This window comes from Mya arenaria, chromosome 9 (assembly GCF_026914265.1).
Source record: "Mya arenaria isolate MELC-2E11 chromosome 9, ASM2691426v1".
Lineage (NCBI taxonomy): Eukaryota > Metazoa > Mollusca > Bivalvia > Myida > Myidae > Mya > Mya arenaria.
Window position 1 is genome coordinate 64,052,224 of NC_069130.1, and position 18,629 is coordinate 64,070,852.

At 37.7% G+C, this 18,629-nt stretch overlaps 1 protein-coding gene across 1 annotated transcript in view; it reads left to right on the top strand.

The window, feature by feature from the left end:
- Positions 1–18,629, top strand: part of LOC128246269 (zinc finger protein rotund-like) — a 101,184-nt gene that overhangs the window by 11,625 nt on the left and 70,930 nt on the right. Inside the window, exon 2 of the mRNA XM_052964461.1 lies at positions 10,907–11,237. Coding sequence (XP_052820421.1) covers positions 11,167–11,237 — 71 coding nt within the window. The 5' untranslated portion in view covers positions 10,907–11,166. The remainder of the gene's footprint in view (positions 1–10,906; positions 11,238–18,629) is intronic.

The window sequence follows — 18,629 nt, forward strand, 5'->3', positions numbered from 1 at the left end:
CAAACCTAGGCCCAGTTTTATCCCAGACATAATGCAAACCTGGGCCCAGTATTATCCCAGGGATAATGCAAACCTGGGCCCAGTATTATCCCAGACATAATGCAAACCTGGGCCAAGTATTATCCCAGACATAATGCAAACCTGGGCCAAGTATTATCCCAGACATAATGCAAACCTGGGCTCAGTATTATCCCAGACATAATGCAAACCTGGGCCAAGGATTATCCCAGACATAATGCAAACCTGGGCCCAGGATTTTCTCAGGCATAAGGCAAACCTGGGCCAAGTATTATCCCAGACATAATGCAAACCTGGGCCAATTATTATCCCAGACATAATGCAAACCTGGGCCAAGTATTATCCCAGACATAATGCAAACCTGGGCCAAGTATTATCCCAGACATAATGCAAACCTGGGCCAATTATTATCACAGACATAATGCAAACCTTGGCCAAGTATTATCCCAGACATAATGCAAACCTGGGCCAATTATTATCCCAGACATAATGCAAACCTTGGCTCAGTATTATCCCAGGCATAATGCAAATCTGGGCCAAGTGTTATCTTAGACATAATGCAAACCTGGGCCTAGTATTATCCCAGACATAATGCAAACCTGGGCCAAGGATTGTCCTAGACATAATGCAAACCTGGGCCCAGTATTATCCCAGACATATGCAAACCTGGGCCAAGGATTATCCCAGACATAATGCAAACCTGGGCCAAGTATTATCCCAGACATAATGCAAACCTGGGCCAAGTATTATCCCAGACATAATGCAAACCTGGGCCAAGTATTATCCCAGACATAATGCAAACCTGGGCCAAGTATTATCCCAGACATAATGCAAACCTGGGCCAAGTATTATCCCAGACATATGCAAACCTGGGCCAAGGATTATCCCAGACATATGCAAACCTGGGCCAAGGATTATCCCAGACATATGCAAACCTGGGCCAAGGATTATCCCAGACATAATGCAAACCTGGGCCCAGTATTATCCCAGACATAATGCAAACCTGGGCCCAGTATTATCCCAGACATAATGCAAACCTGGGCCTAGTATTATCCCAGGCACAATGCAAACCTGGGCTCAGTATTATCCCAGACATAATGCAAACCTGGGCTCAGTATTATCCCAGACATAATGCAAACCTGGGCCCAGTATTATCCCAGACATAATGCAAACCCGGGCCCAGTATTATCCCAGACATATGCAAACCTGGGCCCAGTATTATCCCAGACATAATGCAAACCTGGGCCAAGTATTATCCCAGACATAATGCAAACCTGGGCCCAGTATTATCCCAGACATAATGCAAACCTGGGCTCAGTATTATCCCAGGCATAATGCAAATATGGGCCAAGTGTTATCTCAGACATAATGCAAACCTGGGCCTAGTATTATCCCAGACATAATGCAAACCTGGGCCAAGGATTGTCCTAGACATAATGCAAACCTGGGCCCAGTATTATCCCAGACATATGCAAACCTGGGCCAAGGATTATCCCAGACATAATGCAAACCTGGGCCAAGTATTATCCCAGACATAATGCAAACCTGGGCCAAGTATTATCCCAGACATAATGCAAACCTGGGCCAAGTATTATCCCAGACATAATGCAAACCTGGGCCAAGTATTATCCCAGACATAATGCAAACCTGGGCCAAGTATTATCCCAGACATATGCAAACCTGGGCCAAGGATTATCCCAGACATATGCAAACCTGGGCCAAGGATTATCCCAGACATATGCAAACCTGGGCCAAGGATTATCCCAGACATAATGCAAACCTGGGCCCAGTATTATCCCAGACATAATGCAAACCTGGGCCCAGTATTATCCCAGACATAATGCAAACCTGGGCCTAGTATTATCCCAGGCATAATGCAAACCTGGGCTCAGTATTATCCCAGACATAATGCAAACCTGGGCTCAGTATTATCCCAGACATAATGCAAACCTGGGCCCAGTATTATCCCAGACATAATGCAAACCCGGGCCCAGTATTATCCCAGACATAATGCAAACCTGGGCCAAGGATTATCCCAGACATAATGCAAACCTGGGCCAAGTATTATCCCAGACATAAGGCACACCTGGGCCCAGTATTATCCCAGACATAATGCAAACCTGGGCCAAGTATTATCCCAGACATAAGGCACACCTGGGCCCAGTATTATCCCAGACATAATGCAAACCTGGGCCAAGTATTTTCCCAGACATATGCAAACCTGGGCCAAGGATTATCCCAGACATATGCAAACCTGGGCCAAGGATTATCCCAGACATATGCAAACCTGGGCCAAGTATTATCCCAGACATAATGCAAACCTGGGCCAAGTATTATCCCAGACATAATGCAAACCTGGGCCCAGTATTATCCCAGACATAATGCAAACATGGGCCCAGTATTATCCCAGACATAAGGCAAACCTGGGCCAAGGATTATCCCAGACATAATGCAAACCTGGGCCCAGTATTATCCCAGACATAATGCAAACCTGGGCCCAGTATTATCCCAGACATAATGCAAACCTGGGCCAAGTATTATCCCAGACATAATGCAAACCTGGGCCCAGTATTATCCCAGACATAATGCAAACCTGGGCCAAGTATTATCCCAGACATAATGCAAACCTGGGCTCAGTATTATCCCAGACATAAGGCAAACCTGGGCCAAGGATTATCCCAGACATAATGCAAACCTGGGCCCAGTATTATCCCAGACATAATGCAAACCTGGGCCAAGTGTTATCCCAGACATAATGCAAACCTGGGCTCAGTATTATCCCAGGCATAATGCAAATATGGGCCAAGTGTTATCTCAGACATAATGCAAACCTGGGCCTAGTATTATCCCAGACATAATGCAAACCTGGGCCTAGTATTATCCCAGACATAATGCAAACCTGGGCCAAGGATTATCCCAGACATAATGCAAACCTGGGCCCAGTATTATCCCAGACATAATGCAAACCTGGGCCCAGTATTATCCCAGACATAATGCAAACCTGGGCCTAGTATTATCCCAGACATAATGCAAACCTGGGCCAAGTATTATCCCAGACATAATGCAAACCTGGGCCAAGTATTATCCCAGACATAAGGCAAACCTGGGCCAAGTATTATCCCAGACATAAGGCAAACCTGGGCCAAGTATTATCCCAGACATAATGCAAACCTGGGCCAAGTATTATCCCAGACATAATGCAAACCTGGGCCAAGTATTATCCCAGACATAATGCAAACCTCAGCCAAGTGTTTTCTCTGACATTGATCAATGAATTTTAACTGTGACCTTCTTTTTGAACAGCCTGACCAAGATGAGCTTTATATTTCCATCACAGTCAAAAGATCATTAAACTTTTTGAAAAGCAAATGACATTATTAACATGGAACAGGATCAATTCATTTAAAATTGCCGAAAATAAGCCATATATATTTCTATTTTAGATCTGAGCAAGATTATACAATTCTTTAATTTTGAGAAACCTATTTGTTTAAATTTAAACAAAAACAGCATACCAAAGTTTAATTATTGAGATAAAATAACCTACATTAGTTGATATATATGCAAAAACTAAATAAATTTAAATATTTCAGTAAGTTTATCACACAAAATTGCAATAAAAACGGAAGGAAAATTACATGCCTATAATATTGTTGGTATGGGAACTTATAAAACAAAAGATTTTGATCTTAAAAGGCATCTTTTCCAGCTTATTTTAATAAAAAAGGGACTTAGAAATAGTATATTTTATGCTATGATAGTAGCAACAAAAAGAAGCCTTTTTTCAGTAATGTACCCAGGGGCTGTATTCAATAAACAACTTAGATTGAAGTGTTTTGATTGGCCTGTATTTTAAGCTGACCAATAGGCTGAATGGAATCACTGAGGCATGTCTATAAGGATAAGAATAAGATCAATATTGAATCAAGCCACAGTGGCGGGGGACGGGTAACGTGGCCTTGTGGGTAAGGCGTCTGCCTACGGAGAGGGAGGTCGTGGGTTCGATCCCGTGCTGCGTCATACCGAAAGACGTTAAAAGCTGGTACAAGTAGCTCCCTTGCCTGGCGCTTGGCATTTAAAGGGTAGTGCTTGGAAAAGTGGTGTACTCAGTACTGGTTCAACCCAGGAAAGTTGTATCCCATGTATCAGTGCTTTACACCAAGCACGTTAAAGAACCAAGAGGTCTCTTCGCACAGAGCTAAGGTATCGCACCCGGATCTCACTCTGTTTCTTCAAGTCTTCCAAAGTCTGGAGTTGACTGCGAATTGCTGTCACTTCTATCTTGTGTCACTTAAGGCATTTAAACACAATTTAAGACGTGATGGCGTCAAGGCGGGGTCAAGCCATAATGCAGCCAATGGGCGCGGGGCAGACCTTGATAAACTCAAATAAACAAACAAACAGCCACAGTAGCCTCTACAAGCACAGTGTAGAATGAAGAAGTACATTTATAGAACAACCTGGTACATTTCTTGACAACCTGGTACATTTCTCGACAACCTGGTACATTTCTGTTTTTGTACCTGTACTTTTTTATAAAAAAAATGTTGGAAATGAGAGTTAAAATTGACAATTTAAAAAGATGAACTTAACTAAGATTGGGTACTGTAAAATATTCAATTGACAGATACAAATACACATTCTTACAAACATCATGTTTAAAAAATGTCGAATGCAGTCAAATAAGAACAACATTTTAGTGAAAACAGTGGAATTTCAAAGTTTTTTGTACTTTGTTTTTAAAAAACAAGCTATCACTTGAACATAATACAAAATTGCAAAACTTGTCTTATTTAAGACTATATTAACTATAATGTATAATCCATTCTTAAAAAATTAATGTGCTTAAAACTTTTTAAATAGAAAGGCAATTACAAAGGGGTGTATATTTGAAAATGGTGTTGCAGCTATTATAGTTTAAAATAGTTTGCTTGATACAAAATACATAATACTACCGCATATATATATTATTTGAATATACATACACTACTTAAATATGGGGCAAAGAAGTTTGTGTGTGTTAAATATTAATAATGGCTGTTATAATTTTTAGCCAGATTTTTCATCAGAAGTTTTGACTTGGATATTCAGGTGAAAACCGAGGGGTGTAAAAGTGCTATAACAGGTCCTCCAGGGCAGAAACTACATGGCTTAGGCCAGGTTAAATATCATGCCCAAATTTTGTGTTACGGTAAACGTTCTTTTCCTTCATAAATTCACCAGTGTTTATCCAATCTTCAAGGAATTAGAAACAAAATGTCTAAGCATTGTCACTGGGATTGCACAGTATTGTAAAATTTCTCAAGAGCATCATGAGATTGCAGGGAAAATTGATATTTTTCATGAAGATGGCGATTTCACTGCGTGCTTATGGCGTCCTTGGCGTCTATTGAGCTCCATGGCATTCTGCGGCATTCCTACCGAGTTCTAGTTGGCGATTGTCTTTGCTCTCACGGTGCTATCACAGCGCTTCTGCAGTGTGCATCAATTTTTCGCCCCACACACTGTATGTGCACTGCATTTTCGCTGCACTTTCACGGTGCTCACACTGCGCTGTGTTGTTTTGCACGACCTACAAAAGCGATATCTGAGTCAGTTCTTCATTCCACCATTTGCTCTCGAACAGTTGAGACCATGCTGCAACCGTCTGCCTTCGTCCAGCCATTGTCAAACCCAAAGCCGTCTACACCTTAAGGCCCTCCTCTGTTGTCGTCTCAGCAAAAGATACAAAGCGTCTGCATCATCCTGGATCTGGTGGACCTGCATCTAGGAAAGCAGTAGACCTTTTTGCTTTTGCAAATCATTCATGGTGAAATGAATCTTAAAATGCATAAACCATTCCACTTTACTATTTTGTTGGGTTGAGTCATTGTTATGCAAATGCCAATTGATGTGGTAGAAGGGCATTGAAAGGCAATGATCGCCGTAGCCATTCTTGTAAGTGCAGTCAGAAAAAAATCCTTGTACTGAGCATCGTAAATGAACCTGTTTATGCATGATAGAGATGCAGTGTCATCTCAAAAAACACTGAATGATCAATGGGTTAACGCCACCTATAACCATTGTGTTCTCGCTGCGACCTCTGTGTGCATCCCTGGTGATCATGTGGCGTTGAAATAGACCTAACTGCGCTGCTACAGCAACCTCATGGCGATCCCTGACTGCGCTCTCTGTGATGCAATGGCGATGCTTGTGATTCCATTGTACACAGATTGGCTTTCCTGATTTTTCTTGAACACCGTGGGAATGCGGCCCTTATGTGACAGGGGTTTAAGGAACAGTGAGAATATGGGTCAGTAGTACATCCTGTTGCAAATTTGTCGGGCTCAAAGTGTTTTCCATATCAATTCCTTCTTAGACCATTGGGATGAAAGGTTTTTTCAAAATATCTGACATTTTAAATATTGTAAATGACTGGTTATAAGACCATAGTGGTTACAAGCCGCAGGCAAAAAAATCTGTGAAAACTTAAAAAAAAACCACTTTTAATCTATGTTATGGGTTATAGGACACATTGAATTGTTAAAATTGTCTGCCACCATTGGCCACCATGTTTGTTGTTAGTGACGATTTTTTTTTTCCTGAAAAGGGCGATGGTTATTTTAAACCATGCAATACAAGTAATACAAAGAAAAAATATTCTCTGAATAGTTTTGTAAAGCAAAAACCTTATATTGTACGTGTTTGTTCTCAAAATGTCGACACTTAAAGGAAAGTATAATTAAAGAACGAGGCAAAGTGCGAATAAACAAGACTATTATCGCAACAGTTTGTACTATTGGTTTGTTAAACTGCTTAAAGGCAGTGTGATTTTTTCACTCCTTATCATACCACTGACAAAAAATGTTTCGACAGTGCACGGCTATGCTTCATTATATGTATGTTAAATTATTGTTTTATACAAAATAATGTTGAATAATTTTATTCGTACAATAATGAAAAATTAGAAAAATAAACGTTTTACGATACACTGTATCCCGATTTTCAACTGCCATTTTAACCCGTATTAACTCAATTGAGATGATGTGAGTGACATCCCTATCTACATAAATCTAAACAAACTAGTTTTTTCGCCATTTATTTCTCTGTAGAGCCAATTTCGGCCTGAAATTAACCTCAGAAAAAAAGTCAAAAGCTGTTTGTAAGACGCAGGCATAATCTGAGGGGGAAAAAGTGTGTCTCATTTATGGTACTATATATTGATGAATGTTTTACACGTGCCCTTCTTATTGGTTGAAATGCCAATATATTAGCAGTTCACAGTAAATTTTCCATAAATCATCGAGTATAGGACGCACTTTTCCCCCCAGAATACTTGACTTACATGTAGGTGTTGAGAACCTTTAAGGGATTACAATATACGGCTGTTCCTTTTACAATTTGTGTTGAGGACAAATAGCATGAGGGCCTCACAGCGAGGGACAGCAGAATGACAGTTAAAACTGTTGTTTATTGACTACTTAATACAGTATTGCAATTAACTATTTATGTGCTGTGTACCATTGTTATTTCGATATATCTTATCATTTTTGTACATGTGTTGTATTATTTAATAACTTTGCCATTTTAACGATTCAATAAAATTTCTCAAAACAAATATGGCGGCTGCCGATTTGACATTTTTTCATTGCATTCTATATACCATATTAGAGACTTTAAAGTTTTTTTCTCCGTTTTTTTCCGTTTCTTTTGCATGCGTCCTAGATAAGCTAGGGTATTATATTCAATGATTTACGGTAAATCAAAATAGTTTGTCTGATTATTTTGACACATCATTCTTATATACCAGTGCTGAAGAAGTAAGACGGTTATTTTGCAGTTAGGCATAGATTATGACTTGATATCTCAACACTTTGGCTTGATAAGTTTATTATCATTAAACAATGAAGAAGGGCCGATTGTCAATCTCTTAAGATTTGTATTCAGTTATAGGAGAAGTCTGTAACTGTTCTAGTCAACACATTACATGACGGCAGTTGTCAACGCCACCATATAGCTTAGTGTCATGCATGGAAGACAAGCCCTTGGGAGAACTTCTTGGGAAAGGAAACCAATATAAAACAACAACAACTGCATAATCTTCATACATGCCATATCCCCCGGCGGGGGGAAAAATCCCCCGGAATTTCGATCCATCCCCCGGTCTCCCGGCGGGAGATAAAAATCCCCTGGAATTTTTAAAAATTTTTTTTTTTTTTTTTTTTTTTTTGAAATTTTACATCAGGCAATAATGACAAAGTGAAACCACAGTATGTGAGTGAAACTCTCCAAAAGGAAACTTTTACAACAAGTGATCAATTAATTTGTAGTAATTATCAAAGGCAAAGAAATATTACTCTTTTGGAAGGAAGAAATTAATAATATTTATTCTATTCCCTTATTGTCTGAAAGTCATCAAAGCTGATAGAATTAAGCACAATTATTTTAAAGACTTTGGAGGAAGGTAAATTTCATTTAATTGTCTCGAAAACATATTTTTCCAATGACATATTTTGTTCTGCAAATGCATTACAGTATGACATGACAGTGTATCATAAAAATATGATAAATCATGACATAAAATAATTCTGTATAATGAAAAAGTTAAGATGTTTTCAAAGCAAACTATATGTGAAAACATTTTTTCATACTTTCGTCTAAAAATACTTTAAAATTTCGCCAACTTAGACCTGCTAAAAAAATCCCCCTGAATACAATCAAAATCCCCCTGAATTTTCAGCCTTTTGAACAAATCCCCCTGAATGGTCTCCAAAAAATATGGCATGTATGAATCTTAATTGTGGTTAAATAAAATTTAATCCAAAGTTATTTCAATGACAACTTATTTCAGCTTAATGAAGAAAATCTAAGAAATTATGTCAATATCTAGATAAAGAATAATGTTGAAATGACAAAACATATACCTACATGTATTTATATTGCTTTAGTTATTGTGCGTACATGTTACAGCGGTTACGAGGGGGGAAAACTTGTTTGAAGGGGCATTCTTTGTCAGTAAACAAAAATGATTTCAACCATTATATAAGTTTTTTTCGTTAGTTTGAGGTGTTTATAAAAATTAAACATTCACCTAGCTGCGATGGGTAACAGTGACCATATAGCTGTGCTAGACTTGAACGTTATATTCCCAGAGCGGCCTCAATATAAACAATGACCTATACTTTATGAGATGAAAAGTACATTTCATACTTTCAGAAAAACTATTTATGCATAAACACAAGGACACATGGTGATAATACTATATGTTTTTATTATGACTGAATCCCTCAGTGGGGCATAAACATCATATGTTAAAGACACACTCTAACTGTGATATTTTTTTAAGGCAAGGCTTCCTGAAACAGCATTAGTTTGCAACAAATACATGTGACTACTTTTGTTACAAAAGGCATTTTGATATGTGGATACAATGGGCTAGCTTTCCATGTAGGTGAATCAAGATGATCCCTAATTGCTGCCTTATTCTGAACTGCTTTGTCACACTGAAGTCACTTCTCACAAGGTTCTCTTTAATGCGAGATGTCTGTGTGTGGCAAACGGCTTCCCATAATTGCTTTGAATGGCTTGGGGCCAGAGTGATGAGTTGACCTAAAAGGATGAGTTGACCTAAAATGATGAGTTGACCTAATATGAATGGACTTTGTTTATTGTTTCTTAGTTTTGTATACGGAGAGTTTGGGGGAAAACAGCAAAAAAACAGACAAATACAAATAAGTTAGAGGATTTTTACATTTTCACCCATGCATGCTTGAACGAAAACTTAATTGTGGCTGGAAATGTAATCTTGCCAACACATAAACATAAATGGAATTGAGCATGATGAGCCTGTTTTGAATTTGGTTCGTTATAATTGTAGCTGTTATATTGTGGTACTAATAACATGTAGTAAACATTTGATTGGCCAAAAACATGCAATTTGCGGGCTTTTTAGCAAAAGTATCAATTTCAACAGATTAGGAAATAGTGAATGTGTTTAAGCAATTCTTTGCAATCCTTTAAACAGGTTAAATAAAGAAAAACAAGGAGGAATTGTGAAGTGTACAATGTACTCGTCTAATTTGTAAAAACCAAAACATCAAAAATTTGACTTTCAGGAATAAAGTTTCGTTAGCGTTCATTTGGTGCATAATACTTTTTGTGCATATACAAAACCTTCCTTTAAACATTTACCTTTTTCCTTCCCAATTGCTTTCGTAACTATTTTTTTTGTTGCACATGGTGTAACTATTTTTTTTGTTGCAAATGGTTCTGACCTCGAAAAGGTGAACAGTTATAGATAAAAGAATCCTTTAGTTACAAAAGAAGACCATCATTGCAGGAGGACAATATTCTGACGTCAATCAATTATCAGTTTAGAATGTTCATTAACAACATCATATTTATGCATATATAAAAAGCAGTTTATTGTATTTTTTGAACATTTTGATTCTGTCTTTCTTAAAGAAACCTATTTTTTAGAATTTATAAAAAATAGGTATGAAGATAATATATTTTATTGAATTTTTATATGATCTCATTTTCAAATGGTTCAATGAAAAGTCCTAATAATACGTTAAAACATGGACATTGAATTTTTAACATTTTGAATTTATCTGCTTTGGAATGTTTAGATCTATAAGGCATTAGGGTGTGTTTATTTTTTTTTAATTGTGACTCATACATTGACAAAAAATTATTGTCCTAAGGAGGATGGAAATAATACAAAAAAACAACCTCAAGTGCCTGTTCACTTTTTGATTGGTTAATGTTTAAAGTGGAGGTTTTAACATATTAACATCAGTAAAAAAAAATAAAAAATTATTATATAACTTGGTTTTGTTAAATTAATGTTACAAGTTAAAATATGTGTAATCATTATCAAAAATATACCCAAATCATTACATTTCAGACGAGCCAAAAAGGAGTTCCTAATCAGACACTAGACCAGCTGACCTGACTGTTATAGAGACTGCAGAAAGGTGGATACTTTGAAAGGCTTATACAGGTGCCACTTAAAAAGCAAGACTGTCAGGGGAGTGACTATAACTAACTACTGATCGACTACCCACAGTGCCAACAAGAGAAGCTTTAAGTTCCATAGAGACATGAGAATGTTTTAAACCTCTTATATATCCAACTAAAGCTGCGAGTACCTGTGAAATCACCCCTATGATGACAATGTACAACGAAGCCTATGCGTCACCATGGTCAGCCAATCAGCCACCTCCCAGATGGTTCAGGTTAGTTTTTTATGTTACATGGTGTTTTCAGAATACTATAAAAATAATAATTATATTTTAATTGAATAATTATATAGAAATGTACTGAAAAATTGATTATTATTTTTAAGTTGAGGTTGGACTAAATACAGGTATATAACAATTCAAACGATCCCTCACATCCATTCAATTACAATAAAAAAAAATACATTGAGTTAGTCACTTAAGTATTATAAATTATGCTCAATTCCAAAGCATAAAAAACATTTTATGTGCAAAGTACCTGTAAAGAAATAATTGCAAAATTGCAACTGTGGCTCTTGATGTTCATGGAATCCTGATTGATGTATTTGGAACGACTGTCGCATGACTATCACATGACTATCGCATGACACTTATGTGAAGAAAAAGAGCTAGATAAGTTTACCATGCAAAACATTTATTGCCAGTAATTATAAACAAAAAGTATGGTAGAGAGGTGAATTAATAAATTTATAAATAAATAAAAAATAATAAAAAAAATAATTGAAAACATTATTACATGCCCCCAGATAATAAACTTTAAACTAGCAGAGTATATCAATGATCAATGAAAAGTTGTCACTGGGACGCAAATAACGTTTCCAATAAAATATTATATATATATATTATCAACTTTCTTCATATATGTTTGAAAATCATTAGAGTAGTTATTTAAAAACACAATAATTATATGATTTCAGTTTTATTTTTATCTTTTTTTTATATATTTATGAAGAAAGTTGATAACTAGCTGCTAATTATCTCATGGTTTAACTCTTATGTTTGTAAAACTCTTCTACATGCTGATGAAGGTGAACAATATTTGCACCTATACAATATCAGGTTCTTTTACTTCTGAGGTAAAGATTTATTCATAATTATAAATAATTTTCAAGAATATATGTTTGAAGTTTGAGCTCATTTCATAATTCTGTCTGCATGTGCCATCTGGTTAAGCTATTATCGTAATTATCACCGTAATGATTAGCTTTATACCACAGTAAGGTGTTTGGAACTGCAGCCTTCTAGTTTTCCGAGATTCACATCTGAGAAATCTGTCTAGAATTGAGAGGGCTGATTATAAATCCAGCCATGCAGAGTTGCTTGCTGAGATAACTTCAGACACTGATAGCCTCATATACCCCAAAAATATTGGATAAAAAAATGTGTAATATTATTGATATTGGAAATTGAGAATTCAAACAAAGGAAACCGAAAATTGGAATTTAAATAATCATAACTTGATTAAGAAATTGTAAAAGAGTATTACGAAATACAGTCTTTATGGAAACATTAACATATTTTGTTACAAAAAAATGGGACACGTTCCCATGATCTGAAATATGTATATCAATAAAGAAATTGCATTCCAGCATTACAAAGTGTGCCACAATTATTTTCACAGAACTTGTACATAAATAACAGTGGAAACTATGTATACTTCATTCATAACAGTGCTTAAAATGGCATTAATTACTGTTATGCTACTTCTAAGTTGTCCACCCAAAGGCTGTTTTATTTTGCTCAGAAGGGGGGGGGGGGGCATAATGTTATTACTTGATTCCACTTGGATGCGAAATATTGTCAAAAAACAAGTTATGTATAAAACTTGACCAAAGCCAAAAATTAGATATGGAGTGCAATCCAATAATTGCACCAATCATCAGCATTAATCAATTATATGATTATCATAATTGATTTTCACTAAGTTTTATATTTTTTAACTTAAAAAACATAAAATACATGTGTATTTATCAATTGTTAAGTCATACCATCATATTAAATTATATTTATAATTCCATATACATGTTGCTAGTTACAAAATACAGCTGTGTAGCAAGGCCCATTACTCTGGACTTAATCATTGTCGAGTTATGCCCTTTCTTCAACTTTAAAAATACAGACAAGCATTGGGGTTCACTCCGTGGCGCTCTTGTTATTTGTGTAGGAAAACTTATTACTTAAAGGTAAAATGCAAACTTTGTCCACACTAAGACTTTCCCCAAAAACTGCTTGAAGTAATTTCAATAATTTAATTGATTAAAACATAGAACATTAAGATAAGTAGTGATGTTAAGTTGTGCACCTTGTGAGATTTAAGGGCACATAATTGCAAAGCCAATGCTTTTGTCCCTACTCATTCTCAAAAAAATACTTACATAAATATATTGAAATTATCTCCCTTGTGCTTTTTCAGTTTTCATTAACATGTCATTTCAGATTTTAGAAAATAATGTAAAAACTATTTTCCTCCTTCTTCCATATATATGATCTCTTCAACTTAGTTTTTGAAGGCTGCGCTTCGATAATTTTTTTCCATTTTTTTTTCTGTGGGAGAAAATAGTATATGGGATATCTAAGGTTTACCAGGGTATGTACTCGTCTTCATACTGTGTAGATACAAAAAAATACATTAACATATCTGACGCAGAAACTATTTTTTGGTACAAATTTTTCATTGAAAAGAAATCATGAGAATACATTTTAATAATTCCTGATAATATATTGTTGTTTTTATACTTTTAGTTTTATATTCTGCATATACAGCACTGTAAAGTAGGAAATAGAACATTTAACCTGCCTTAATTCAAGAACTGTTTGGAGGATGTATTTGATTTGAATTTGTACAGATGATACCAGAGACAATTATACACATGTATGGCAAGACCGATAACTGTTTATTACTGTTAAGTTATGCCTCTTCATTGATTTAAAATAAACCAGACAAATGTTGGTGTTAATGCTCCTTGTCAAAATTCACTTCAATTAAGAACTTATTCATTGATTACGTAAATACAGAAGTCTGCAGAACATTCCCCCACATCCACCTGTCCCAAGACCTACACACCCACTCCAGCCTGACCTGCCCCATATCCACCTGTCCCTGGATAAACCCACCCACTCCTGATTGACCTGTCCCACATCCACCTGTCCCTAGAAGCAACCCAACCTCTCCTGTCTGAGCTCCCCAACATCCATCTGTTCCTTGACCCACCCACCCACTCCTGCCCAGCTTCCCCCGCATCCATCTGTCTCTAGACCCACCGACCCACTACTGCCCGACTTCCCAAACATCCATCTGTCCCTAAACCCACCCGTCCACTCCTGTCTGACCTCCCCAACATCCATCTGTTCCTAGACTCACCCACCCACTCCTGTCTGACCTCCCCAACATCCATCTGTTCCTAGACCCACCCACCCACTCCTGTCTGACCTCCTCAACATCCATCTGTTCCTAGACTCACCCACCCACTCCTGTCTGACCTCCCCAACATCCATCTGTTCCTAGACCCACCCACCCACTCCTGTCTGACCTCCCCAACATCCATCTGTTCCTAGACTCACCCACCCACTCCTGTCTGACCTCCCAAACATCCATCTGTTCCTAGACCCACCCACCCACTCCTGTCTGACCTCCTTAACATCCATCTGTTCCTAGGCCCACCCACCCACTCCTGTCTTACCTCCCCAAACATCTATCTGTTCCTAGACCCACCCACCCACTCCTGCCCAACTTCCCAAACATCCATCTTTCCCTAGACCCGCCCACTCACTCCTGCCCAACTTCCCCCACATCCATCTGTTCCTAGACCCGCCCACTCACTCCTGCCTAACTTCCCAAACATCCATCTGTCCCTAGACCCACCCACTCACTCCTGCCCAACTTCCCCCACATCCATTTGTCCCTAGACCCGCCCACTCACTCCTGCCCAACTTCCCAAACATCCATCTGTTCCTAGACCCTCCCACTCACTCCTGCCCAACTTCCCAAACATCCATCTGTTCCTAGACCCGCCCACTCACTCCTGCCCAACTTCCCCCACATCCATCTGTCCCTAGACCCGCCCACTCACTCCTGCCCAACTTCCCAAACATCCATCTGTCCCTAGACCCGTACACTCACTCCTGCCCAACTTCCCCCACATCCATCTGTCCCTAGACCCGCCCATTCACTCCTGCCCAACTTCCCCCACATCCATCTGTCCCTAGACCCACCCACTCACTCCTGCCCAACTTCCCAAACATCCATCTGTCCCTAGACCCGCCCATTCACTCGTGCCCAACTTCCCCCACATCCATCTGTCCCTAGACCCGCCCATTCACTCCTGCCCAACTTCCCAAACATCCATCTGTCCCTCGACCCGCCCACCCACTCCTGCTCAACTTCCCAAACATCCATCTGTCCCTAGACGTGCCCACTCACCCCTGCCCAACTTTCCTCACATCCATTTGTCCCTAGACCCGCCCATTCACTCCTGCCCAACTTCCCCCACATCCATCTGTCCCTAGACCCGCCCACTCACTCCTGCCCAACTTCCCAAACATCCATCTGTCCCTCGACCCACCCACCCACTCCTGCCCAACTTCCCAAACATCCATCTGTCCCTAGACCCACCCATTCACTCCTGCCCAACTTCCCAAACATCCATCTTTCCCTAGACCAACCCACTCACTCCTGCCCAAATTCTCCAACATCCATCTGTTCCTAGACCCGCCCACTCACTCCTACCCAACTTCCCCCACATCCATCTGTCCCTAGACCTGCCCACTCACTCCTGCCCAACTTCCCAAACATCCATCTGTCCCTAGACCCACCCATTCACTTCTGCCCAACTTCCCAAACATCCATCTGTTCCTAGACCCGCCCACTCAATCCTGCACAACTTCTACAACATCCATCTGTCCCTAGACCCACCCACCCACTCCTGCCCAACTTCTCCAACATCCATCTGTTCCTAGACCCACCCACTCACTCCTGCCCAACTTCTCCAACATCCATCTGTTCCTAGACCCACCCACTCACTCCTGCCCAACTTCCCAAACATCCATCTGTCCCTAGACCCGCCCACTCACTCCTGGCCGACCTCCCCCACAGGCTCACACTAAATATTTCGGTATTGAAATTGATAAATTAATGTGCAATGAATGCAGATGCTTGTTGCCTAGAATTTTATTTTTAAACCTTGATAGCAGAACTAGACCTAAGGTAATCTAAGGTAATTCTCAGTGGGCAAAACTCCCATGATTGGCAGAGAAAATAATTGTGAAAATTACATAATGTAGCAGTGTCTTCCTAACTAGATGTGGTGGCTTAGAAATGATTTTGTGGCATAAACTATTGGAATAATGATGATTGAGTCTAAATTCCAATGTTCTTAGTAAAGATAGTGAAAATCTGTATCATTCAGCAAGTTGTTAAATTATAAGTAGTTTGTAACACGTTATATGCATTGTGTACGTATGGCACCATTAAGGAAAGCTTGCATGCAGGCTGAAGTTTAAGAGTTTGTTAATTTTACCCAATTTATTGTTAAAAGCTGCACTCTCACAGTTTGAAAGTATTGACAACTTTTTTATTTGTTGTCTTGGAACGAGCCAATGTTTGCGAAAATCCAGACACCATTTTTATAAGACTGCTGACAAAAAATCAGATCACATATTTTTATATTTAAGTTAAAAAAATGATGTTATATGCATTTTTCTTTAACCGTTAGCTTTAAAACATTAATTTTCGAACAGAAATATGAAAATCTACGATCTGATTTTTTGTCAGTAATCTAATATCATTAGTTTGCAGACATTTACGCAGAAAAATTGCACTTTCCAAGACAAAAAAATAAAAGTTGTTAATATGGTCAATCTTTGAGAGTGCAGCTTTAAGTCATGTTAAATATATTAAACTAAAATTACCATCCTTAAACTGTTCACAAATAGGGGCTATTTTATCCAGATGCGTACGGCAAAATATCGTAAACTAAACAATTTCAACTGTTTGATATTATGTCAGTGTATGTTAATTTTTAGACATGAGAAAAATCATGTAATTAGAAATTTGGATTTTCTTTTTCATACTTGGGAAAAAATATTATGATATAACATAATATTGCGATTAGGAATGGGGCTAAATTTTGGCCCCATATCGGTCAGAAAAGGCTTTGAAGGTATCACATTTCATTAAGCCTTATATATAAACTTGGCATGCTTTATTATACAACGCGAAATAATCAATTACTAATTGATCATGATTTACATGATCATGAAAATGTCACCTATGAAAGTCTCCAAAGTCTGTAAAAGGAGAAAATTAGCCAAATTAATTACCAAAACAACACAGTTCCTGTTCTGATGTAGGTGTTCTTTACAGTGATTTTTTGCGGGGAAACACATTTCTAATCTACATATATTCTGTTCTTTAGAGCAATATTTGTTTGTTCATAAATATGTCATAAATTCCTTGTAAATTTTCTTTTAATGAAAGAAGGTGAGAGGAAACCAAGGTAGCAGTTTAAATAGGTGAAAATTAGACTGTAACGTAAATTAATTATTTCACGTAATTATAAATATGTATGTTACAAATATTGCGACTTTGAGTCTGCTGCAGCTTATTTCAAGGCTCATTTGTGTTCTGAGGAATGGAGCTCTTGCATACAATATGTGGGCCGCTTCCTACCTCACTTCTGCGTATACCCAGTGGTAAAAGCAGATAGGCTATAGGTGGTATCGGATAAAGAAGCGCTTGAGACGTTTTCGCTTTCACTGCTAATGCGTATACCCACCCTGATGAGTTTTTAATGTGGAGACATAATGGGGATTGAAATATATATTGCTGTTAATTAACTTTGGCAGATTTTATTTGCAATACTCTGTGACATAATGATTGCAGTAATAATCTCAGTTAATTGTACATTTTATGATTTTTTCAATTAATAAGAGATAATGGAAACACATAAGTTTCCATAAAAATGCAAATAATGCCGTATAATAGAGGCTCTATTGTGAATTACTCATTTTTTAAATATTCCATCCTGTCCTTGTGCATTCTTTCCCTTCTGTCCCAGATTCCCCTCCAAGTTGAAGAGCCCTGTTTGTACATGGAACATTTTTAAGACAGACTCATAGATTTATTCAGATATCTATTTTATTGGTCATAGTTTATTATAATTTTATGGTTTCCAATGGTTTATAGAGATTTATCAGCAAAATAAAATTGATATTTCACTGTTTCAAACAGGGCACTTTAAATATCAATTTAATATTATTCACTGTTTGGATATTTAAGCTCATGTCAAAATTAAATGTCAGCAAGCACAGGGCTGGTTCATAATTTTAACGATATCATTAAAAAATGTTTTACATTTGCATACAACTTGGCACGCTTTTCTCAAAAACAATAATAAAGGTTCATTTTATATCCTTTTAGACATATATACTAAATAGAGAAATTGTTTATTTCAGTGTAAGATCAAATTATATTTTACCTCGTGAACCCCAAAAGTTAATATTTCACTCATGGCTACACCACTGGTGAAATATAGCTTTTGGTGCTCACACTGTGAAATATATTGCAATCTGAAATAAACAATTATACATAATCCCCTATTTATTGCTTTC